Below are 25733 nucleotides of genomic sequence, written 5' to 3'. Positions count from 1 at the left end.
ATATAACCCTTTCTTTGGAGATAAAACTATGCATTCTTGGTTTCTTGGTAATTGCACAATTCAATGTTATTTGCTTTGACAACACTGTTCTGAGTCGGACCGTGTGTACTGCTATGTTTACCTCTTTTGTTCTCCCACCATCCTTATGAACAGCGAGTGAGACGTCAAACTCGCAGTTTCCCATAAGAACACTAGAGAATAAAAGAGACGACGAATACCGTTTGCCGAACGGTGCGGTAAGTGTATGCCCCGATAAACAATCTAGACAGATGGCATTTTACGCATCTATGCCGATACGCTATGCCGATTACACATCAGATGCCGATTAGTAGGTCGCGGATAGGAACGCGAATTTACTGAATAGGGGGAATAGTTCGAGTGATTTTTTATGGGGACGTAAAAAAATTCTGATTTCAGAATCGCTTAATAAAGCACCTTGAGGGTGAAAATATGCTCGGTATGATCAAAATTAGTTCCACCGCTCGAACTTTTAAAGCGAAAAATCAAAAGTATAGCTGAACAATAGTGTCTTCCAATGGTAACAGCTTGAAGAACTAAAGATAGCAAGAAGATTGGTATGCTGATATCCCCCACTTAGTCAAACCATCGCTTGTAATAAGGTAAAACAATCAGTGACCCGCTTAGACTGCTTAAAACCGGTTCTTTACCCTATAAATTATTTACGCACACGTTAAAGATAAGTATTTAAGACGCGTTTCTTTGAGGTACATCAGGAAGAGTATGAAAAATGTATTAGTTATCTGGACTTCATCAACACTTTTACGTAATGTCCAATCTACACGTATAAAAATGGATTTCTGTCTGTTGCTTGTACCAGCGGGAGGGAAGTTTCCGAAACAGTGAACCACCACAGGAATATTTGGTTGGGCGATGTATGGCGGATGGACTGCGGATAATTCCTTAGATGTTATTAGTCATACCTATCATATTTGTACCTGCAATGCGCAAAGCGTGGGAGAGCTTAACCAAACGGTCAAGGACTATTTTTCTTTAGATAGTTTGGTAATTAAACAGAATCGTATTCAACTGTCCAAAGACGATGAACGTGCAATGTTCCTGCTCGAATGCCGTACCCATTTTATTGGTCAACGTTACGAAACAGGATTGTTATGGCGCTCTGATAAAGTTCGGCTTCCAGCAAGGGTAAGTCGCTGAGAACATTCCGTTCACCTCATTCATAGACATTTTGTTCAGTCTGTGCCTTACTGTGCCGTTGAGGTGCTGATCGTGTGAAACCTGTCTAATTCGCCTTCGCCCAGCCAGACTGTTTCGATCGTTTTGACAATAACAAACATTGGCAGGGCTGCAATTTCTAACATTTCAAAATTTAAATGTCAAAAAGGCGGGCCACAGTGTGCCATGAACTGTGAAATGATTGTACCGCAATTCTAATTAATGGGGCAAGCTGTTCCCTAAATTGAGCCTGCAACAATGTTCTAAGCGACTTACCCTTGGCTTCCAGACAATAAAGCTGTTGCAGTTCGTCGTTTGAGATGTCTTGAAAAGCGTATGGAGAAGAACACAGAATTGGTAAAGGTGGACTACATCGGTCCAATTAAGGTACTAGTGGATCGAAGAGTTGAAAAGAGATGGGGGGTACTTCTAACCTGTTTGACGACGAGAGCCGTACATATTGAGGTAGCTAACACTCTAACAACAAACTCTAACTCCTGCATAATGGCAATGCAGAATTTCATCACTAGAAGAGGGACGCCAGTAAGCTTCTACAGCGACCGGGGAACCAATTTGGTTGGTGCCAACCGGATGCTAGATCAGATACAGGAAACTCTCGACGAACAGCAGCTGATGCGTGAATTCATTACTCCCACTACCGCTTGACGCTTCAATCCGTCGGTTTCGCCCCACATGGGCGGTAGTTGGGAGCGCCTTGTCGGATCCGTTAAACGTGATCTGACCGAAGTGCTACACCTGCGGCGTCCCACGGATAAAGAGCTCAGATATGCGCTAACGGCGATAGAAGGTGTTCTCAACGCGCGGCTTCTTACTCATGTGCCGATTGAGGATGAGACGGCTTCCGCTCTCACACCCAACCATTTTCTCTTGGGTTCATCAGACGGATCCAAACCGTTGACGACGATCGAAGGGGTTACTGCAGCATTGCGACGTGGTTGGCCAACTTCTCAGTGGTTAGCTAATCTCTTCTGGAAACGCTGAGTCAAGAACTATTTACCCGAAGTAACTCGGCGCACCAGGTGATACGAGATGGCCAAACCTCTACAGGAAGGGGATATAGTTGTCATCGCCGACCCTGATCACCCTAGAAATTGCTGGTCAAAGTGAAAGGTCATTGGAGTAGTAAACCATGGAGGCCAAATACGCAGAGCGACCGGGCAAACAGCCAACTGCGTTTACGAGCGACCCAGTGTCAAGCTGGCGGTATTGGACGTTCGGCGCAAGGCAGAGTAAGCTGGGTACGCCCTTGGGTCAGCATACCAGAGTGAAAAATATATAAAATAGGGGAAACTGAGCAAAATGTGGCACTTCCCGATGATAAATATGAAAGGGGTCGGCACCACGCGATTCTCCGGAAAATTTTACATCACCTATATTTTATATGCCTGCAGGCCGTATCTTAATTGCGTCCGTTTTTTCTCTCGTTTTTGCCCATAGTGCGCTGGTACAAGCAACGCTGTCTGTCTGTCCCTATGTTCCTTTTAGAATAGAAAACTACTGAACCGATCCGCGTGAAAGTTTGCATGTAGGGGTTTTTGGTGCCAGGCAAGGTTCTTTCGATGGCAAAAGACATCTCCCCGCACTAAGAGGGGGGGGGGCTCCCATACAAATCTATGCCTATAAAATGGATTTCTCTCTACCCTATGTTCCTTAAAGTATATCGAAAACTACTGAACTGATCGGAGTGAAAATTTGCATGTAGGGATTTTTGGTGCCAGGCAAGGTTCTTATCATGGTTAAAGATCCCTCCCCCCACTAAGAGGGGGGGATCCCATACAAATGAAACACCAATTTCTGTATAACTCGAAAACTAATCAAGCAAATGGAACAAAATTTTACATGTGGGTATTTTTGGAGACAAGAGTTTTCTCTATGGTGAATTGAGACACCTCCCAACTTTAGGAGGGGGGACTCCTATGAATGAAATACAAATGAACAATACAACTGAAATACAAATTTCCTCATAACTCAAAAACTACTCAATCAAATGGAACCATATTTGGCATGTGGGTGATTTTGGAGGCATGAATTTTTTCTATGATGAATTGAAACCTCTCCCTAGTTTGGGAGGGGGGGCTCCTATACAAATGAAATACAAATTTCCTCATAACTCGAGAATTAATTAATCAAATGGAACCATATTTGGCATGTGGGTGTTTATTAAGGCATGAATTTTTTTTATGATGAATTAGGACCCCTTACCTGTTTAAGAGGGGGGGCTCCCATACAAATGAAATACAAATTTCCTCATAACTCTAGAAGTAATCAAGCAAATGAAACCAAATTTGGCATGTGGGGGGTTTTGGAGGCAGGAATTTTTTTAATGATGGCTTGAGACCCCTCACCCGTGTGGTAGGGGGATAAGGACTCTCATACAAATAAAACAGAAATTTTTGCGTAACTCAAAAGCTGATCGAACTCGAGAAATTTTAGACTCTTTCATAAAACATTAATCAATAACAAGACCACCAGAAACTATCAATAGTAACATTTGATAATTCAGCGCGAGATGGCCACAGGCCGCGAGTGTTGCCGGCGACCTGCCGTCGGAAGCGCCGGCCACTGCGGGGGGCAGCCCCACGTACAGATCACCTCTATCTAGGTTTATTTATTTTCCTAGATTTACTGACCTCTATTACTTTCCTTCAATTGAGTCACCACTGCGAAATGGTACTTTCTACGAAAAGATTTTCCGTGAAATGGTAAATCCCGCGTAAGGTTTTTCGCGAAATGGTATTCTGCGAAACTCAATATTCCGCCTTATGGCCAACGGAGAATTGGTGTTCCGCAAAATGGTATTCGGCAAAATGGTTTGTAATGATGGCGAATATTTAAATGCTATCCGCTTTAATTTTTCAAGCTTAGCAAGGCCGGGGAGTTGTTTTCTACTTTACTGTGAGGATAATTTGTATATTAAAACACTCATGAACTTCCCAGAAACTTGCAAAACTCAAGATTGTGACAAAGGTCATCCGAGATTCATGATTTATGTACAACACAGTTTAATTTGTGGCAATACGAAGTTTGTCGGGTCAGCTAGTCGTTTATAAAAGCAAATTTGATTCAATTCGTTTCTATCGGATGATGCAATATCTGATATGACTAACATGTTTATGATGATCGGACGAGAGTTGTTCAACGATAAAATAGTTTAGAATTTGTGCTACAGCCAACATTAGTTGACACGAATATTTTAAAATAATTATCTGATCTAAAGTAAAAACTGATTTATCTGCATAGGAAATAGTTCTACTTGACGATGAATATCATGTCAAAGGTTCATTTTATTTAACAATCAATTATTAACAGATCGTGATTTTAGATCGTTAAACGTCAGCTAAAAGATCCGATCAAATACAGCTGCTCTCCTAATAATGTTATATTTGAAATCAACGTATAATTTTCAATGCAGTGTAGCACGTGTATCGCAGGATACACGTATTTGGAGTCAATGAAGATAAAACTCGTCTGTTTGTTGTTATTATCAACAATGAGTACAGTAATGAATTGGCAACCGTTGGCATTATTACCTTCGCTAGTTCCTGTTTTATTCCGCTTGCCACACACATTGACTGTTTGTCCAGGAATATCGACAAACAGTGGGACATTATGGCCTGTTCTGATTTCCCCAGCGCCGACAGTGCCAGTGCTCGCTGATAGTGTGCCTGAAACGAGAAAGAAAACACATCTTTTAGAATGAAATCAAAGCATCAACCGAATCCGCGTTATGTAGCCACGTTTAATAAGGCTCTATCGTAGGTACCATTCAATAAATTTCCATTTCCCCAATTGCGACCAGACGTCATCATCAACACTTGTCGCTCCGTTTCTCCCTACCCCCGCACAGCATAATCCAATCAGCCATTTTATTCATGCAACAGCATCACTCATCGCTGCTTCCTTCGAACCGCACCGCAGCGCGGGCCTGAATACTGATCAAAGAATATGCCGGAACCGTGTGTGCTTTCGAGTAACGCCCTTTCCGGTTCAAAGTTGCACCACCCACCTGAAGCCCAGAACCAGAACGGGAATAAGCCCTAAGCCGTCGCCACCGCCAATTCCATCAACTCCAGGCCATCATTATTATCGGTACCATTATTTTGTTCACGTGTGTGTAACTCTAGCCGGCACAGTAAGAGTGACTTGTTCCTCCCCCCTCCCCTTTCGCAACTACCACGTCGTTCAAACCATCATCCTCGCTGCTAAACGTGACGAGCAGAAAACGTGTTTTTTATCGCCTTCCTCGGTGGTGCGGCGACGATGTTAGAAGCGGAAGTAGCTACAGTTGGCATGCAGCAGCGGGGTGGGGTGTGATGTAACGATATCGAACAAATGGTACTGATTTCAACTGCAGCCGGCTCTCAACTCAATCGGGTTTTCCCGACAACAAAAAAAAAGATAGAAAATTGTTCGGAGGACGCGTCATACCACACAAAACAAAAACGCTTCAAAAGGACTCTCGTTACATCCTGTTTGTTAGGTTGTTCTTTGGAGGCAGGACAAGCTTCCACTGCACTGTTACTGGTATTCAATCAATTCAATTCTGAGACAGCTTTGTGTTCCGCGGTAAGTGTATGGAAAATCGAACCAATTTGACCGAAAGAAGTTATTGAAAGACGAAACGGTAGCAGTGCGGTGGCGGAAGAACACCTGTCAGAATGACATAACCGATAATCACCCAGCAGTGAGTGCAATGAGTTGCCACTGCCGATGCATAACGAATCACTCCCATTTGCTATTCGAACCAGCTGGAATGGAACTATTTTTACTTGTCAACGTTGCCGACAGAAAGAACTCGACTCGCAAGGCGCAAAAAAGTAGATCAAATAAAGTCACGTTTCAGCGTTCGGCTCTTTCGGCTTTTGCGTATTTAGATAGGCCTGCCTCTGCCTGCCGTTGACACGGGGTGGCTAGGTATAACTTAGTGGTAAAAAGCTTTTGATTTTGTGTTATTCTATACCTTTGCTGTGGTAAAATACCGTTTCTGGCGGCGGACTTGCTGCTGCTGCTAGGTTCTGTCTGTTTGTAGCTAGGTACTAAGCCTGTTACCGCATCGCATCGCGGGTGAATGGCAAGGTTTCGTAACCATTGAACCCCTAGCAGATTCAAATCGGGACAGCCAGCTAGCAGCAATTGCATTCGAAGCAGGCAGTTACTGCGTTTCGCAATTTGGTGGTTGTTATGTTACCTATATTTTTTGTTGTTGGCTTTATAAAAATAATAGATAACGTGGACACGAGGCGTTCGAGACCTATTAGATATCGCGGTGCCAGTCTAATAAACCAGTCATTACATGTTCGAATTTCGTATGGGAAAGACTGTAAGACTGGGTAAGAGGATTACGGTGTCAGCCCTGTACAATTGGACATGAGATTTTGCTCTCCTTTTTTGGATATGAGCAATCAAATTGATTTATGAACACCAAAAGTTCCAGGAACCATGATTTATTAGCTAAGATTTAGTAATGTAATTAGTTAAATATAATTTCAAACGTTGATTAGTTTAAACTTTGTATCAGACCACCGTCAGAAACGGACAATTTATTGATTCTTTGCTAGAAAAATAAAAATGGTATTCAAACTGAAAATCTTTCCTGGTCCTGGACAGAAATATACAAATAACTGCAGAAGTTGTAGTTTAGAAGTATGTTTAGAGCAAACAGGGGGTGTAAAAAATCAATTTTAAAAAGAGGAAGAGTGGGGTTTGAATGCTTTCATTTCTTTATTAACAGACTAATACATAAAGGGATACATAAATGGCACGCATGGAGGCGCCGTAAATTTATTCCAATTTGTCGTGTGAGTAAATGACATAGTGAAGGCCTTCACTGAAGAGTATACGAAAAACTAACGCTAGTGTTCACGCAGAACATGCAGCATATCTCCGAGCTACCTTTACGAAGTTCGTGTACGCGAAACCGAGTGTTTTCGAAGTGTTAAAAACCGGTGCTTGACATACAGCACCGAAACCGATCGCGTTTGCTTTGGTTTGAGCATGCAGTGCATTTCATCAGGGATGGCAGAAGCGTACTGATTCAAATTTTCAAACGCGGCACGCAGTACGGTTCAATTTTTGTACATGCCTCATGACATTCAAACTAGTTCCTAGCAGTGTTCAAGCTGGCGACCAAATAAAAAGACGTACACAAAAAAAATCGTTGCAACCGTGTAAAGAATCCTATTCAACTTTTTGATACGTCAACTTGCCTAAACCCTGGATTTGCCCAAATTCACAATATACGATATACTTAAAACTTTTTTTTTTTAATATTTTGCTATCGAAAAGAAATCAGGAAGTGACAGAAATATTCGACCAGATGTTAGAGAGAAATCCGAAGCTCTCTGTTCCAGCTATGGCTAGAAAAATGGAAGTGTGTTGCTAGAATTCATTGAAAAATCAAAGCTCGGTTCCGGATTGAAGCCATGTAAAACCAAAAAAGCCCCCAACCGCAACGATAAACAGAACAAAACTTACTTCTTTGAAGATTTTAAATAACTTCTAGGGCTGGCTTTCTACTCCGCAATGGTCAGAAATGCAATATCTGAACACTTCAGAACAAAAAAGCTGTCTAAATTTCCCAAAAGTTCCTCGTTTGGCTAGCAATTTACACTTACGGCAGTAAAAGTAAATCTTTCTTCAGCACAAACACAATCATCATAATTATTTAACAGAAGGCATGCCTTCAAAAGCGGTTGGTGTTTTTCATCAAAAGGCATTATTATAATCCTTTTTTGGCCCGATTTGGTGACTAATTATTCCTGAGTCTTGAGTTGCATCCATTTGAAAGATATTAAACTTTGAAGCGCTTTCAAAAAAGATGCAAGAGGTTAAAAATGCTAAGCATTTTTAACAAGCCAGAGCTACCAGCAGAATCATTGAAGAGATTTTACGAACTATTATGGTTGGAGATAACTTGGAGTCCCGAAGACATCGATTGCATAGTATTAAGAAACCAGATGTTTTACTGCAGTTTTGGGTATTCAGTATATTGCGGATACAAACCTTACATTAGCTAGTTCACAATTTCAATTTTTTCAATTTTTTAATACTCACAAATGTGCATCGGTTGCGAATCAGTGGAATTTTAATCCACCAAATGCATCTAACTTTGGCGGGCTTTGGGAGGCAAATGTTTATGCTGCCCAAAGATCGCGAGAAGGGGAAACCCTTATGTTCAGGATACGATGAAATGGGAACATTCGCTGGTATATACCGCTTCTTCACTGATAGCTTTCTTATGATGCTGAAAACGCTTATTTGCCGCTGATTACTGACAACAAGAATGCGAATGTGAAGTTACAACAGCTATGCAATAAAAAAGCAAACATGCAGTAATGTGCAGTAAAAATGCCAGAAATGACAATAAACGGTTGATTTGCTGCTAATGTTTTTACTCATTAGTTACCTGGGTGGCAACTTGCTGGGTACAACTAATCCGTTCCTTGTACTTGATTTCCAGAAAAAATCTTTTCTGAAGGTAAAATTTATGCCTTTTATGGATGTTGATTTCAGATAATCGCCGCCACCGCAATGTTTGTTCGATTTAATCGACGTTTTTCGGCGAATTTATGGATGAAACTGTTCTATTTCCAAGCTAATGCAACTGTTTAATTTCAGGATTGATCGATTGCTATTAGTAAAGGAATTCATCGATCAACACAAGCTATGAAAACTCGCTTGAATGTCATTCAACGCTCGTTTTTGATTTTGCTTCGAACATCGTAATGTGACCCCCGCTATTGAATTAATAATAATTTACTGTAAAGGAACATGCGCACCAAATTTGAACAAAATTGAAGCACTGCACTATGGACAAAAGCGTGAGAAAAAACGGACGCAATTAAGATACGGCCTGCAGGCTTATAAAATATAAGTGATCTTATGTAAAATTTTCCGGAGAATCACGTGGTGCCCCCCCCCCTTCCTGTTTGTCATCGGGGAGTGCCTCATTTTGCACATTTTCCCCTATTTTTAATATTTTTCACCCTTATTTGATTATTCCAAGCAAGGTTTTGAGAAAACAAACCGCAAAAGTCCACTAATTTTGAGTAAAAAAGTCCGCAGAATCGAATAGGGCTTATCTCATTTATTTTAGAGCACATTAATTTTTTTGCTTGAATTCCCCTTTGGTATGATCGATTTGATAACGGGAGCTCAACCAAAAAAAATGTGCTCTAAACTAAATGAGATAGGCCCTATTCGATTCTGAGGACTTTTTTACACAAAATTATTAGGTTTTTAACTTTTGTTTTCTCAATACCTTGCTTGAAACAGTTCAATAAGGGTGAAAAATGTTAAAAATAGGGTGAAATGAGCAAAATGGAGCACTTCCCGATGATAAACAGGAAAGGGGTCGGCACCACGTGATTCTCCGGAAAATTTTACATAAGATCACCTATATTTTATAAGTCTGCAGGCCGTATCTTAATTGCGTCCGTTTTTTCTCTCGTTTTTGCCCATAGTGCACTGTTGTGTTTGATTCTTTTTTCGTAGAAGTCCAGTATAGGATATCGTACCAAAGTTGACTTCGTAAAATTACCATTTCTCGATCAATTCTTAACCGATAATCGATCTGTTGTCTTTTGCGTTAGGTTGATAAAACCTGGCTACAAATGGCGGACAGAAGCCTACAAAATCCATATTTTATCAAAATTTCAAAGTTTCAATTATTTCTTCTCAAAGTCCAAATTAAAGGAAGTTTCGTTTTGTGTCAATTTTCATCAAAAAATCATACAAAGTACTAATGTAGTTAAGGATTTAAGTAAGATGGCATTCTAATCTACCAAAAACACTGCACTTTGGCGGACTTTGGGAGGCAGTTATTTATGCTACCAAAAACTAACACCATGGGAAATTACAATTCAGCATACTTTTAAATGGAAACATTCTTGTCTCAAAGAGAGAGCTGTCTCTATTGTAGTGTAATCTTCATACTCATTCACCTGATTCAACCAAAATCCGAACCCACGGGCTCTGATGTTTTACTACAAGTAAAGCTCACTAATGCAGACATAGATAGAGGGAATTTTTTTTCTAGTATTAATAGAAAAGCTTTTGGCAACATATTGACGGAAGACGAATCACAAAGTCTAAAATAACGCCGAGATTCTTAACCTGGTCGACACGTTGGATTTCAGTACGCTTGTAGTTTGAGCACCGAACGGAAGGAGAAATGTGGTCAGAATGGATGTTCTTTTAGTGATTAGGATCACAAGTGTGTCGTGAAAGCGTTTAAGCTGAATCCCAATGCTTCGGTTCGGGATTTGACTAAAAAGTTGAATCTGTCCAAGTCCAAGTCTTCTACGAAGTTAGTGTACGCGATACCGAGTGTTTCCGAAGTGTTAAAAACCAGTGCCTGACATACAGCACCGAAACCGATCGCGTTTGCTTTGGTTTGAGCATGCAGTGCATTTCATCAGGGATGGCAGAAATGTACCGATTCAAATGAATTGTGCAGGGTTTTTCAAGTGCGGCACGCAGTATGGTTCAAAGCTTTTGGCAACATATTGACGGAAGACGAATCACACAGTCTAAAATAACGCCGAGATCCTTAACCTGGTCGACACGTTGGATTTCAGTACCATGGAGCTTGTAGTTAAAACTTGCAGATTTTCGACTATGGGCGAAAGAAATAATGGAGCATTATTGAGGGTTGACGAGTACGTATAGTTCAAGTAGCACCAATCCATAAAGGTTTCAAGCTCTCGTTGAAAACAATTTGCCGCATCTTTGGAGCGAATCCTCAAGTAAATCTTCAGATCGACGATGTAGGATAAACTAGGGCTTTTAAGAACGTGATTAACATTATTGAAATACAGTAGGAAGATTAACGGCCTCTAATGACTGCCTTGTCCTTGTGGGACTATAGAAGAGGTCGTAAACGCATTTGATCGAAAACCTTCAACTGTCAAAATGACAGAATGATAACGAGTTTTTCTAATTTATAAATCCCAATATCGTGACTGGCTTTGTTGAACGCCACAAACGGATCAATAGGTGACAGACAGATAGATTACACAGATAGTGTAGATTAGACAGATAGTGCGATCCACGAAGCTTTCCGCAATGTATAACGTAAGATACCGGAGCTTCGTAGTGATTGACTTACCTACGATGAATCCTTATTGATCATCACGCAGGTCTTGTTTGCAGTATGACAGTAGCGGAGTCATGATTCAAAGCTCCATAAACTTGGAAGTGACACACAAGAACGACATTCCTCGGTAGTTATTGCCATCTTTCAGATTGCTTTTTTTTTGTGAATAAGAAACATATAGGCAGTTTTTCATTCAAACGCAAATACCCCACTTGAGATGAGCAGACCTAGAACAATCCGAAAGGGTATTAACAGGTCTTCGATGGGCTTTTTTAAAAACAGAGTTGAGTCGAGGATTTTAATTTTTACGCGGCTCTAGAGATCATTGCTTCGTCGGTATTGAGAGTATTCCAAGTCATTAGTGGAACATTACAAGTAGCCTGGATAGCCTGGTTGTCGCGAATTTGTCAGCAAAGAGTTGGCAGACATACTGAGGATCTGAAGTAACCGCACGATTGAGGATAATGGTTGAAAAAAAAGCAAAGCCATGGATATAAACGTCCTTAAGCGCTTGACCCTTCTTTATCGACAGACCTCGCAGCGGTTATTAGAGTACAGGAAAATTACGGGGCTAGTGCAAAGATCCTATTCACTTTGAGCGGCACCGCCCCGTCGAGATTCGAACATACGACGACTGTCTTGTTAGATCAGCATCGTACCTCGGAGCTTGCTAGGCGGATTTGCTGGTCAAGGGGAGGCCCGATTTCTTAGGCTTAACGCTGACATATTTTCAAAAAGTTTTTGGTTTCACCCTCAGATTACGCTGGATTCTCTGCAGATGTCGAAGACTCGGGTCGTCTACGCTCTCTTTCGTACATTGCGTTCAAGCGCAATAGTACGTGGTTTACCCTCCGGATGGACGTCTTTACTGTACATTTATTTATCTCTAAACGGGGTTAATTACATGTTAGATAATTCTGGTAAGTTTATTCATCATAATCGTAAATAGCAAAGGTCCTTGAGGACTACCTTGCGGCCGTTTTGAGTACCTGCAAAACAAGTTTGATATTTGTTGCAACGGGTTTTTTCAATTTTGATTTCTGCCATCCTATAGCAAGCTTCAAAATTGGAAACGTACCGTAGGAACCTACCTCATATTGCTTTAATTCAGTTAATCCAAATTTCAGTATTGGACTCTTCAAATTATAGTTGATGTCTCCAGAATGGAACGGTGCAAGTTAAAATTAAATGCAGTGAGTATAGGCAAAATAAGTCAGTGAATTCTATGACATTTCTCATTAAAAGGCCATAGTTTCTGGCGGTGCTTGAATTGAGAATAATAATAGTTGTGAGCCATCAAGATCTTTGATTATTAGTGCTCTTTCGAGGATTTCTGTGGCTGTTGTATACTGCCCATAAACGCATAACAGTCCCATTTGAATTTTCACCATTTTTGAGATAAACCTGGGAATCATCCTTAAATTACCTATTCTTTCAATATTTCAAACAAAAAAGCTATGTTTGTTCCCAAAATGTTGAAAAAAATACTAAACTATGTCAGTCCCATATTACAAATAAACGCATAACAGTCACAGTAGTGAAAATATATGGATAAGCATTTGATTTTGGAAATTCCTGAACCGATTTGACTGCAACAACTACCAAACGAAAGATTTTATGGCCTACAAGAACACTATTGAAGAAAATTTGGAGTGGATACACGGTTCCGAAGCTATAGTTGGAACAAGTTCCGGAATATATGAAACTTGAACCACCTTGAATCATAATAATTCCATTATACGACACCTCTAAGTACTCGAATTTGCAAAACTAGACCATTGGTAGCTGTATAAAGTGTTCAAGACGTCATTGGCCATATCTAATCACATATCCGGAAATGCTCCGGATACCCCTAAAGGGATCAGTTTCTGAATAGAACTAAAATACAGCATGTGACATCTCTAAGTACGCGAAAGTGCACAACTAGCTCATTTCATTTCATTCATAGTTCATTTGTCGTCATATAATATGTCCAGGATCACATTGGTCACACTCGGAGACACGTTCTGGGAGTGTTACTGACACAGGAAAGCGACCAGTTTCTGAATTGAACAAACCCCCTTATGCGACCCCACGATAACAAATTACAAATAAAAGCAGAAAATGCTAGGAAATGGAAGTTTATCTTCAGAGTTATCCTTACTCCCGTAAAATTTCAAATACAGTACAGTTCAGTACGGACATTTGAAACAGTTGAATTAAACGTGCAAGTGAATTACAAAACAACAACGACACGTGGTCTTGAAAATACTCCACCGGCAACGCAAGGATCAAGGCATGCTGTGAGTGTGACTGTTATGCGTTTATTCTTGCTTATTCAAGCACAAATAAACGCATATCAGTAACTTCGGTAGTTTTTATAAGTTTTGGAACAAATTGTAGGTCACTTGTGAACAAATCGCTTGTAAAAGTTTTCTATAATGTACATTCTAGTAATATTATGATGATTTGGACGATTTGTTTCCAAAATGTACTCAATATTTAAGAAAAAATGTAGCGGTTTCAAATACATTTTTCGCCGCTGCACGTTTTTGCATATGTGACTGTCTTCCATTTATGGGCAGTATAGTCGTATAGTAAAGTGCTTCCAATAATATATGCCTGACAGCATTTCAAGATCATGACTAAAATCACGAGGTTTGGTCTCTTTTCACAGGAACAGGGCATTCCCCTGAAACCCCGCGTTGAGAATCGCGGCTAACACGCTGACAGACGAACAGCGTTCACACGCAGTAGCTTGTAAGTCGCAAGGGCCTGCATAGTGTCGTCGTTACCAGTAAACACAAAGTTAGATTAAACTTCTCGGTCGGTGGTTTCCACAGTAGGTGAAGGAAGAGGCACAATTTGTGTCTAAAAATAGCCTAACCCATGTCGCTACATTAATAAGGGGGGTTGTGCAGTCTCCTTTTGTCCAGCGCCTCTGTGGTTCATAGGTACACGGGTACCAGCGAGCCACACGCCCTGGCGGGTGATGTGGGTTCGAATCCGGTTATAATCTCAGATTATAGCTTGGTTCGACCCATGCACCCTCCAGCATTGGACACAAGGTAGGAGTCACAACGATAACTTGTTAAGCGTAGCTACCTATTACCCCCCTTCCTTTCCACTCTTTTCCCTCCATTCCCAAAAAAATCCTTCTTCATTACTTTCCTTTACCGTCCCTTCATCAATTGTAGAACCATCGTTTCAAAAAATATTAGAGTGCTTACTACTTCTATTTATTTGTCGTCAATCAGTCGTAGACCTTTGCAGTTACAATAAGTCTCTTAACTAACTAACATAGAAAAAACTGTTTTTTGAGCGCACTTCTATTCATAGTCAAATCGATAACTTCACAGTACATGTTATAGCAAGATATCATACTATTCATAGGTTGTTCTTTGAGTATTTACATAAAATAAGTTTCTGATTCTTAAAAAGTGAGTAAAATGCGTAAGCACCAGTTAGAAAAAGTATTCAAGTATCATTGTTATGCAGTGGAGTCCACTACAATTCATATGACAAGTATTAATTTCAAGCCATCATTTGCATAGACGAGTTTACAACCGAACGAGACTGAAATATAAGGAAAGTAATAAGATAAAGTGATCGACGCAATCAAACGCAGCTTTCAAGTTGGTGTAAATTGCGTCGACTTACACGCTACTCGCCGGGTTTCCAATGCAGTGTGATATAAACTGAAGTAAGTTTATTCTTTTTGATCTTCCATAGTAGAAAATGCGTTGACCAGTATTAATGTAATTGTATTTATTCAAATTTCACGACGCTTATTGACCTTTAGAGCATGCATTAAATACTCAGGTAACTACTTAGCATTAACATGAGCAGTAAATGAACCATTTATTGGCATTTCTGGCGCTTTTTACTGCATGTTGCGTGTAGCATTTTTACAATATAATAGTTGTTAATTGGCATCCAAACTTCTTTTTTTGTTTGATTAGTCACTTTAACAGCTTGGGTCATTCGTGACTTCTGCGGGGTTGGGATTAGAACCCGGGTCGTCGGCGTGAGTGGCGTGAATGCTAACCACTACGCCGGGATTGACCCCTTCCAAACTTCTAATCAAATTCTTCCTGTCAGTAATCAGCTGTAAATAAGCATTTTCAGCACTATAAGAAGGTTAAAAGTAAAGTACCCGCATTTTTTGTCAAAATAGTTTTAAGTACCATTTGAAGGTGACTTTAGTTATGTTAACACTTTCGACATATGCCGCACAATATCTATTGACAACTGAGTATCTATTGGAATGGTAATGAATCCGTGGCTGACGACATAATGCTTTCTTACGATACAGCATCTGTTTGTTACTAATATTTTGATTAGTATTGTCTCGCCTGGCAAGAATTCGAAAAAAAGTTTTGAGTACTTAATGATAATTCCACTCCGCAGCTAGCAGCTTCGTACTTCTATAGACAAACCAACAGAGCACCTATGGGAAATCCTAATATTACCTTTTCACCTCTCACAAGCTTTTCACGGCAAACATAGCAATTAAAATAGAAAGATAGAAATCAGCGTGTGCTATTAACGAGTAACTTTGCGTGAACAGATCCAGATATCTGATCTTAGGTATTAATAAAGTGCACCTAAGTTCTTTATATGTTTTAAGAGCAATTTTCAATTTATCTTCAGCACAAGTAGTTCTCATGTTCTCAAAACATAAAAAGAATAAAAGACCTAGTGTATGAAACTATCATGGCATGGAGTGACTCCTTAGATACCAGTTTGTTTTCGAGAAACTGCGAAACTAAAAATCTCACTAAAGCAACACAGATTTTTGTGTGACAAGTCAACTGCTACCAATCTATTATTTACCTTATTTGCCTCTATGGATTATGAACTTCGAATTGATATGATTTACACCTCAAAATTTTTTGTGGGTTTTCAGTTACTACAAAGAGTCGACAAGTTTTAAGAATGGTGCCAACTTACGTTGGTTATGGTCATTGTCGTGGCAAAAATGCTTAGTGATTATGTTTACAACAAGGGAGAAGCCCATTTAATGCATTAGATACAGCATAGGAAATAGGAAGATCAACAAAACGAATATCGTAATTGATCACGCAGTTATTCTTGAATTAGAACAGATTTTATTTGTAACTATAAGTGGGCTGAATTTGCTGTTTTTGCTTAGTTTTTACCCATTTGACTACAGCACCTCAGCGAAACAAACTTCGAAAAAATGGTGTACGGGGCACTTGTAGAATTATATATTATCTACAGTATTGTTGAAAAAAGTATAATTTGACAAGATGTTGAGATGCTTAACGAAGTGGCAACGAGTCACCCAGACCGAGTACATTGAACTTAAGTTTTTGATACAGCACGAGTCACCGCGACTTTAAGCAGCCTCACAGTGCCATAAATACAAAAGATAAAAGTATACTTTTTTCAACAATATTGTAGATAATAATTAACCAACACAACTTTTTCGAATTCTGTTGCGCTGAGGCGCTATAGTCATGTGAGCAAAAACAGCAAATGAAATCTGACTAGAAGGAACGAAAATATTTCATACTCCGACGACAGCAGCAAATTTAATTATATGACTTTCTAATAAAATAAAATAAATTAATGATAATTCGATTCAGCGGTCAACTCTCAAAATATGAACATGGGTAACAACCCATTTCCTGTATGGGTAACAACCAAATGTGAAACAGATTTCGTTGTCCAGTTTTATCATGTTAGCAACTCATCCGCACGTTCTCTAATATTTCATCCCGACCATAAGACCGACAACCGGGCAAAAACTTTCTCAGTGGGCAAATCACTTCCGTCGGCAGATATTTGGGGGCAGTTGTTGTATCCCGGACGGACAAGCGCGTGCCGTTGAAACCGATGACTAACGAGCGCACCGACTGACTAGCAACTGAACTGGAGCTAACCACAAAACCGCATGACGATGACGACGACGACGGTAGTAGAGTAAACATAAATTGTCAAAGTGTCAAATCAGCCAGAAAGTGCAGCGGACTTGACACAGGACCGTGCGTCGATGTGGATGCCTGGTCGCGTTCACCCTCGCAAATGTTTGATGAATTGTTGCAATTTTGGCAGTTATTCAGATGCTCCTAAGGAAGTTAGTTTTGAAATCATTCAACCATTTGGTGATTAATTGTTAGTACCTCCTGACTTCTGCTAGTTATTCAATCAGTTGTGTATGTCGTCATTGTTGATATATTAGCCTGAAGTGATGTGAATTGAATGAATTGAATTCAGGAAATGAATTCAAACAAATTGCTCCAAACCCCGTTTACAAATCAAACTTAGTGATCAATAACAATGTGACGATTTCTCAAAACTGAACATGATCTTCATTACATCAGCAACAAAGAACAACAGGGCGATCAGTTATGGCGACACTTGAATTTAATTGGAGACGCTTACATCAATCATCAAGCGACAGATCGAAGCAACAATTATTCTACGTACGCTCGCTCGCTCGCCTCGCAAGTTTTCCCAGTCCCAAGGACTGCCGGTCAACAAGCCATATCGCAAAAAGATACCGAAGGCGAAGCGTAAACTATCGTCGGACAGTTACGTAAACATTGCCTGCCACCCATTACAAAAGGCGGAAACTCGTACCTACTGGCAGCCAGTAATAGCGATGGCGACAGGTGCCCTAACGGTACATTCACCGATGATGAGGGTGTAAGTACTTGGCGGCACTGAAGCTGCCCGACTAGCGCGACAACGGTTCGCGTCTGAGGTGCAACGAGTTCGAGGGCAATTATAATATTTATCATACGGAGAACGGCGAGAACCTTGAAAATCGTTGCCAGCATCAGTGCACCTTGAATATCTACGAGTTGCAGTTTGTACGAGGGAGGTGCCATATACTTAGTAGCGTCTAGCGTGTACTCAGCTATAGGGATTACTTAACAGGTCTAGCATTTTTAGCATTCCGACTACATCCCTGTCATTAGAGTAGTCTGCGATAGCATCGGAACATTCGGGCAGGACAGAGCCAGAGAGAGAAAGCCGGTTGGCGTTTCAAGTTGCACTTTGCCGGCGCTGCGGCGACTCATGTTGGATGTGGCACGCGAGTTGCCGATATACTACTGACCTTGTACGAAGTGGGACGGCTTTTCAGGGCGTTGTCGGCATCCGCCAGGGCACTTTGGTAGTGCTGCAACCGGTACAGGACCTCGGACCGCAGGAGAAGACCTTTGTAGCTGTTGGGTGCTGTTGAAACGAAAGAAGAAGAAAACGAGAACAGGAAGGTTGCAATTAGTACCGGTCTGTGTAACTGGTTGGAAAAAAACTGAAACGGTAAAAAGTGAGAAATATGATGGTTAAATATTGTCCGTCCGTTAGTCGACGGCTGCCATCGCTGGCTGGCTGCGGCATTAGAAGCAATGATACCGGAGGTAAACGCTTGTTTGCTTTAATAGCATCGCAGACGCCGTGGAATGCCCGAGGGGTAACCCGAAGGGTGAAGCGAGCGGAGCAACCAATCGGTGCTAATTATTCCATTAACTATGTAAACACAACATCCAAGCTGCGGTTTGCTGCTGGCTTAATTACATAGCCGCGGGAAAGAAGACTAAATTGAGCACGTTGTGACGATAGCTTTTTAAGGTTGGTGCAAGGAAATTGATCCTCGTTTCTGTCACCGTACGTGATACTGAAACATATTTGTTTTTGTAATTTGGCCCACTAGAAATATGCTGTTATTTTTAGTGACGACAGTATGGTTTAGTTGGTTTCATATTTCGATCAATACTTGAAATATCATTTCTTACCTTTATTCCTGTGTTGATCTTTTTGATTGAGACATCACAGGTGCTCAACGTTTCAAAAGCTACAATTCGGAATGGATTAAATGTGATTTTAACCTTCATTGTTCAAATAAAGTTCAAATAAATTGTATCAAGCTCTGTTGACATGTGATCAACAAGACTTATACAAATTTGATATTCTATAACAAATAAATATAAATAATTAAAACTTACGCACTTAAATGTGTCTTTTAAGGAATGCCTTTAGTTCTAAAAATTATATAAAATCAAATCTAACGCCTAACTGCCTCTTTGTTTACAATATTGGAATGCACTTAATCCGAACATTTACGCAAAGTTTTGGTCGTTTATAACTCAACCATTTATCGACAGATTGGAGAGATATTTGATGCAATAAAATGAAAAATTTCTATGTATCTATATTTAAAAACAAACCCGTTATGCTACATTCCACTTGGCTTTCAGTTTATAGTCGACAGACTTTGCGGTCAGCTACAGGACAATTGCGGGTCTAGTGTGAATCTTACAGGTTCCTCTAGTCCGCGGTCAACATTCGAATAAGCGACGACCGGCTTGTGGGACCAGTCTCCCTCTCCGTCTTAGCACATAGCTTCTAAATGATGTTTCTGTTGTGTCTGTAAATGGAACTTGCCTCGAAGGGTTTTTACGTTTACAATAAAACTGCTGTACCGCACGGCAGCAATCTGAGATCGCTTTGGTCTATTTGACTTTTAACGATACTGTTTCTCACTTTTAAACTGAGTGATCGATGGCTGTCGTCGGGATTTATAGCGAAAACTGGATGCACCTATACCAGGTATATAAATATAAAACCGAAATTTGTCAACAAACGGCTCTTATTGTTAATGCAATCCTCTACATGAAGCATTGGCAACATTGTCTTCTGTTGACAACCAATGAATTTCAACTAAAAAAAAACAAATTTTACGCTGCTGCACTGGTTTGATGAAATGGTTTTCAATATATTATGCAAGAGTTCGAAGTCGAGTGTCCGGGAGCGGTAGATGTTCGATAGAACTTGAACGGTTTTCTGTCAGCGAAGGAAGCAGTGAAGGTTTGCGTCCTGAAAGTGCGAAGTGAAATTATTACATCCGGAAGGTGGATTTGAAATTCGCAATTTTCTGTCCAACGATCCAGGGGTCGTAGCGCAAGTGGGAGCGACATCGATAGAAAAGGAAAAGTTCTTCAAAGCGGAAAAGGATGATAACGTCGAATCAATGCGGTTGCTTAGCTTCTTTTTATTCTATGAACGAACTCTAATGCAAGACATATGGGAACATCCAGTGCACAATGGTCCAAAAAAGCGAAAATCGGAACTTTTTTCCTAGTGTCTTTTGCTTTCATTTTATGATCTTCAGCACTTTTGTTCGTATGAATATCCCCCTTAATCTAAAACTGTCAAAAGTTACTCATTGCTTACTATAATGAAAATAAAAAAAATAACTTTTTTGTGTTAGGAGATATAGACATAGTTTCTTCAGCAAAGTTGTAAACATTATAAAAACAAGTAACTTTGCTGAAGAATTAAAATTTCTTTTTCGAGTACTGAATTATAGGGCATATTCTTTAAAACTTCTTTAAAAATTGATTTTTCATACTTAGCTTTCCTTAGTTGCATTTTACAAGAATACAATGTTCTAGGCAATTATTGAAACTCTCAAAACACCCGTTTTGCCTTTCTACTATATAAATATATAGTATAAAGGTATAGAAATCACTTAGAAAACCGGAAATGGAAAGAAGGTCCTGCGGGCCGAATGTCATACACCATTCGACTCAGTTTCGAAAACTGAGCATTTTCTGTGTGTGTATGTATGTGTGTGTGTGTGTGTGTGTGTGTGTGTGTGTGTGTGTGTGTGTGTGTGTGTGTGTGTGTGTGTGTGTGTGTGTGTGTGTGTGTGTGTGTGTGTGTGTGTGTGTGTGTGTGTGTGTGTGTGTGTGTGTGTGTGTGTGTGTGTGTGTGTGTGTGTGTGTGTGTGTGTGTGTGTGTGTGTGTGTGTGTGTGTGTGTGTGTGTGTGTGTGTGTGTGTGTGTGTGTGTGTGTGTGTGTGTGTGTGTGTGTGTGTGTGTGTGTGTGTGTGTGTGTGTGTGTGTGTGTGTGTGTGTGTGTGTGTGTGTGTGTGTGTATGTGTGTGAGTGTGTGTGTATGTGACGCTTTTAATCTCACTCACTTTTCTCGGAGATGGCTGGACCGATTTTAATGTTCTTAGTGTCAAATGAAAGGTCTAGGTGTCCCATTGGTCGCTATTGAATTTCATACTGATCGGAATTTTAGTTCAAAAGTTATGTATAAAAATACAAAAAATATGGGACTCTATTATCTCATAGGTCCCTCAACCGATTTGAACAAAATTGATTGCATATGAAAGAGGAGCCTTGCAAACCCTTAACTTCCAAATTGCATGACGATTGGACTTGTAGTTTGAAAGTTACATAAAGAAATGTGAAAAAATAGTATTTAAAACATATTTTTGTAACATATAAGCATTAATTCAATGAAAAACATCACACATTTTATTATTATTTGAAAATTACTGCTGAGATCTAACAAACGAAACCGAGTTATTGAAAATCGGACGGTTCATTCAAAAGTTATTCAATCTTTAACACTTAAGCACCGTATATTAAACCGTTAAAACGTGTAAAATAAAAACAAATGTTGATTGTATGCAATGTGTGTGATGTATGTGTGTATGTATGTATGTATGTATGTATGTATGTATGTATGTATGTATGTATGTATGTATGTATGTATGTATGTATGTATGTATGTATGTATGTATGTATGTATGTATGTATGTATGTATGTGTGTGTATGTGATGACAATTTGCAATTTTTAAATTTGCATTGAAATTCAAGAAAAGTGAGAAACAAGCAAACTAATAGTAAAATTTTGAGATTAATCATTTTGTTGTCGATATCCTTTTTCTTCAAAAGCGAAGTATAAAAATAATTTTTCTGAACTCTTGTCTTCAAAGATACTAACTTTTGAACGCATGGTATTAATATCAAAATATCAAATAATCTGCTATGAACACATGATTCATATTGTAAATTCAAAAAAAGTTTCGTATATGGCTCTGAAGCCCGAAAGTTAAGGCCGTCTGTACACCCGTTAGAGGGTTAATTTTTAATTTTCTATATATATTCATTCAAGTCTGTAAAAATTATCTTTTGTGTTTACATTATTTCTCGATAAATCACGTAAATATTATAAAACTAAATAAGGTGTTCATCAAGTAGCATAAATGAGACAAGTATTTACGCACCCAAGGAAAGAAAATATAATTATTCTACGCAATACGTTGTGAATTTTACTGGCAAATAAGGATTTTGAGGAATACGGAACGCATATTTAAAAATATAGTCAAGTTAGTTATAGATGTTCCTGAGAAATTGAATAGTGATTATTGTGGCAGTAGAAAGGCTAGGTCACGCCGCTAGGTGGATTAATTCGGGTTTTTGCAGAAGACTGCAAATGTCTGGGACTTTTACTTTCTAAGTTATCATATATTCAAGCTTTAAATTTCCTTATCTTCACGAGCCTATGGGGTAAAATGGGGCATGTGGATTTATGAAATCAGTGCTTCATCTGAAAGCTTAAGTCGAGTACTATAAATCTGTATAGGTTCCGCTTGTCCCCAATCACCCAAATGAGAGTAAGGCAAGCATACGTTTTATGTGTTTCGCGTTCGCTAAAGGCTCGATACACGTCCATTTTTTTGTATTAGTAGATAGACACATGGCTTCTTCGACAAAGTTATGGAAAATATAAAGGCAAACAACTTTGCTAAAAAAATGACATTTCTATCTCTATCGAGTGCAGAGCTATAGAGTATTTTTCTTGGAAATTCTTTAAAAATTAGTTTTTCATACTTAGTTTATGTTGGTTGCATTTTACAGGAATTTATGGTTCTAGGCGATTATTGAAGGACTTAAAATACATGTTTTTGTAGAAGATTGCAAATCTCTAGGACCTTTTCTTACAAAGTTATCGCTTTTGGCTCGTGAAGTTAAGGAAAAATAAAGCTTAAATGAGCAATAACTTTGCAAGGAAAGGTCCTAGAAATTTGCAACCTTCTGCAAAAACATGTATTTTGAGTCTCCACTCCACTCAAGATGATGTTTATTCCCCGTTAGGAGTCGCGAGGTGCTGTACATAGTTTGCGATGGCTGAGCAGTGTGGTAAAAATGCACAAAACTTCGGTAGCAAGGCGTGTGCTGTGGACATACTCCGAGACAGTTTTAGCATGGCTGCGGCCAGACCATCGGAAGTATGCTCCGATCGTCAGATTTCGCGTGGCGGAGGTATCTACGACGCCTGTGCAGAAATGGAAGCTATTTGAAAGTGTACTAAATGCATGGAGTTGGTTTCGAGGTACAATGCTGGTCTAACAAGCCAGTCGTCGTATGTTCGAATCTCGGCTAGGTGGTGCTGCTAGATAGAGCCAGTAGGATTTTTGTTCTGTACTCTAATAGCCGGTTGCGAAGCCTGTCGATAAAGAAGGATCAAGTCTTAGAAAGGACGTTTAATCGCACGGCTTTGCTTTTTTTCAATGTTTGGAGTTTGTAGTCCTGCAGGAGGAAGAATTGGGCTGAGGCGAGATTAACTCTGAAAACAGGCGCAGCAGTGATCTCATCCTGAAAAAATAGAGGAGCTCAATGGAATCGACGGAACAACCTAGCAATAATGCTCTGTGGTATCAAAAACCAGCCACATTTTTAAACGTTGGTTCAAACACCACAGTTAACGTGGATTACGTTTTTGGTAGCAGCCAAGTTCCACTGACGATTGCACCATGCCAACAGAGAAACGATAGTAAACTAGATGAGATAGAAGTTTCAAGTTCCGAAAATGCGGGCATTAATCACAAGGTTTACGAGAGAACGTGCATATTGCCATACACGAAAGGTCATGATGGCTCCCTTACCAAAGGTTCGAGTTACACCTTTTGTGCAACCTTTTATTTTCGTAGACCACGACTACTTCGGGCCGGGTGTCCGCAGTCCACTTGGACGTAGGGGACAATATGTTCACCGAATTCTGTGTGCTAGTAGTTTAACATTTCGTTTCCAGGAGCAGGGCTTCGACCGATCCTTTTTTTCTACCGCAGTCACACCAACGCGCATTCAAGTTCACACCGTCCGTTTAGAGGTGGAATACGAACGCTATGCATAAAACAACTGGCAGTTTGCTCAGTCAAACGCCGAATGCACGCAACAGAATGAACGCTTTTTGACATTTTCGTTTCGATCAAGTTACCTTTACCGTTTGGAGCAGCGAATGACTGCAAAACAGTCAAATGACTGGCAATCACCACGCTAACGAAAAGCAACCGCACAATCGTATGATTCAATACTACAAAAAAACAACCACTACATGTGCATGGAAGAAGTCGGTCGGACTCCGTCCAATACAACGAATATTTTGCTTGCGTCGGACCGACGTCCGGGTGACAAACTATTACTGTGAGCAGCCGATTTGGAGACAAAAAGAGAAACGAAAAAATACGTCACCGTATGCTTCCAGTCAGTTTGCAGTTTATATTCTCAAAGCGCAAAGCAAAACGGGAGATTGACTGTTTGCTTTTGCTGAGATGCCGCATGAATTGTAAGACGGCAGCAGCGCAAGCGGGAGATTGACTGGATAAGAAAAACAGTCAAATGATCGTTCAAAAAGCGGAGTTTGAATGCGGAAAGTTCGCATTCACGGCAGTCACATTCAACTTGCGATCCCTTTTCAAGCCCTGTCCAGGAGAGCTTCGCGGGTTGAATTTTTAAGTGATAATGGGACGAAGTTCCATGGGGCCAACTGCTCACTACAAAAGCAGATTATGGATCGAAACAAAACCGTCGCATCCGTGTTCACCAATACCAAAACTCGCTTGGATGTTTGAATCATCCGGGGTTCCTCATATAGGCGGAGTTTGGGATCGGATGGTACGCTCCGTTAAAGCGGCTGGATTTTCGAACGACTCTCAGAAATAGTTTAAAGTTAGCACAGCATCTAGTAGACAAGTTTTACAAGCGGAAGTTGAAGGAGTGGTATCTTAAAGCGGATTGAATGGTTCGTGAACATGAAGGATGTTAACGAAGGAGACTTGGTATTCGTAGTGGATGGAACAGTAAGGAATTAATGAATAAGGGGACGAGTAAAGGATGTGGCTGTGGGACTAAATGGTCATGTACGGCAAGCGTGGGTGAGTATGCCAGGAGCGGTTGTTCGAACGCCAGCAGTTAAATTGGCTCTGCTCGACGTCATGATGGATGGTGATCTTGACCAAGGAGATTGCAGTGGATCATGGGCTGGGAAATCAGACAGCGGTCACTGTGACACCCGCCAAATATGCCCGGTAAAATATTCATGTCTTAGCGTGTAGTTTACACTTCCATAACATCTGGAGGCTTTGCGCTTCCGCTTGAACTCCGCTTTGAACCAGAGTTGCAATGTTTACCTCTTCACTTTTAAGTACCTTCACACAGAACTGGCAACAGTAAAAATTACAATAATATTTCAGCAACACCGTAAAATTCTCAAGAGTCGCATAGGATAAAATGATTTCGTATTCGTTTATATACTAAGGACTCATCACCCAAGCAACAAACAAAAGCTAGGGTTTATTTCTAATTCCCGTCGTAGTAAGGAAAGCCACTC

At 40.1% G+C, this 25733-nt stretch overlaps 1 protein-coding gene across 4 annotated transcripts in view; it reads right to left on the bottom strand.

Moving 5' to 3' along the window:
• Nucleotides 1–25733, bottom strand: part of LOC128733629 (uncharacterized) — a 194928-nt gene that overhangs the window by 7741 nt on the left and 161454 nt on the right. For all 4 annotated transcript variants that reach the window (XM_053827353.1, XM_053827352.1, XM_053827354.1 and 1 more), the window contains exons 3-4: nucleotides 18381–18499; nucleotides 4746–4880 (exon numbers count right to left, since the gene is read on the bottom strand). In XM_053827353.1, coding sequence (XP_053683328.1) covers nucleotides 4746–4880; nucleotides 18381–18499 — 254 coding nt within the window. The remainder of the gene's footprint in view (nucleotides 1–4745; nucleotides 4881–18380; nucleotides 18500–25733) is intronic.

This window comes from Sabethes cyaneus, chromosome 2 (genome assembly GCF_943734655.1).
Source record: "Sabethes cyaneus chromosome 2, idSabCyanKW18_F2, whole genome shotgun sequence".
Taxonomy (NCBI): domain Eukaryota; kingdom Metazoa; phylum Arthropoda; class Insecta; order Diptera; family Culicidae; genus Sabethes; species Sabethes cyaneus.
This window is presented reverse-complemented; position numbering and strand designations above follow the sequence as displayed.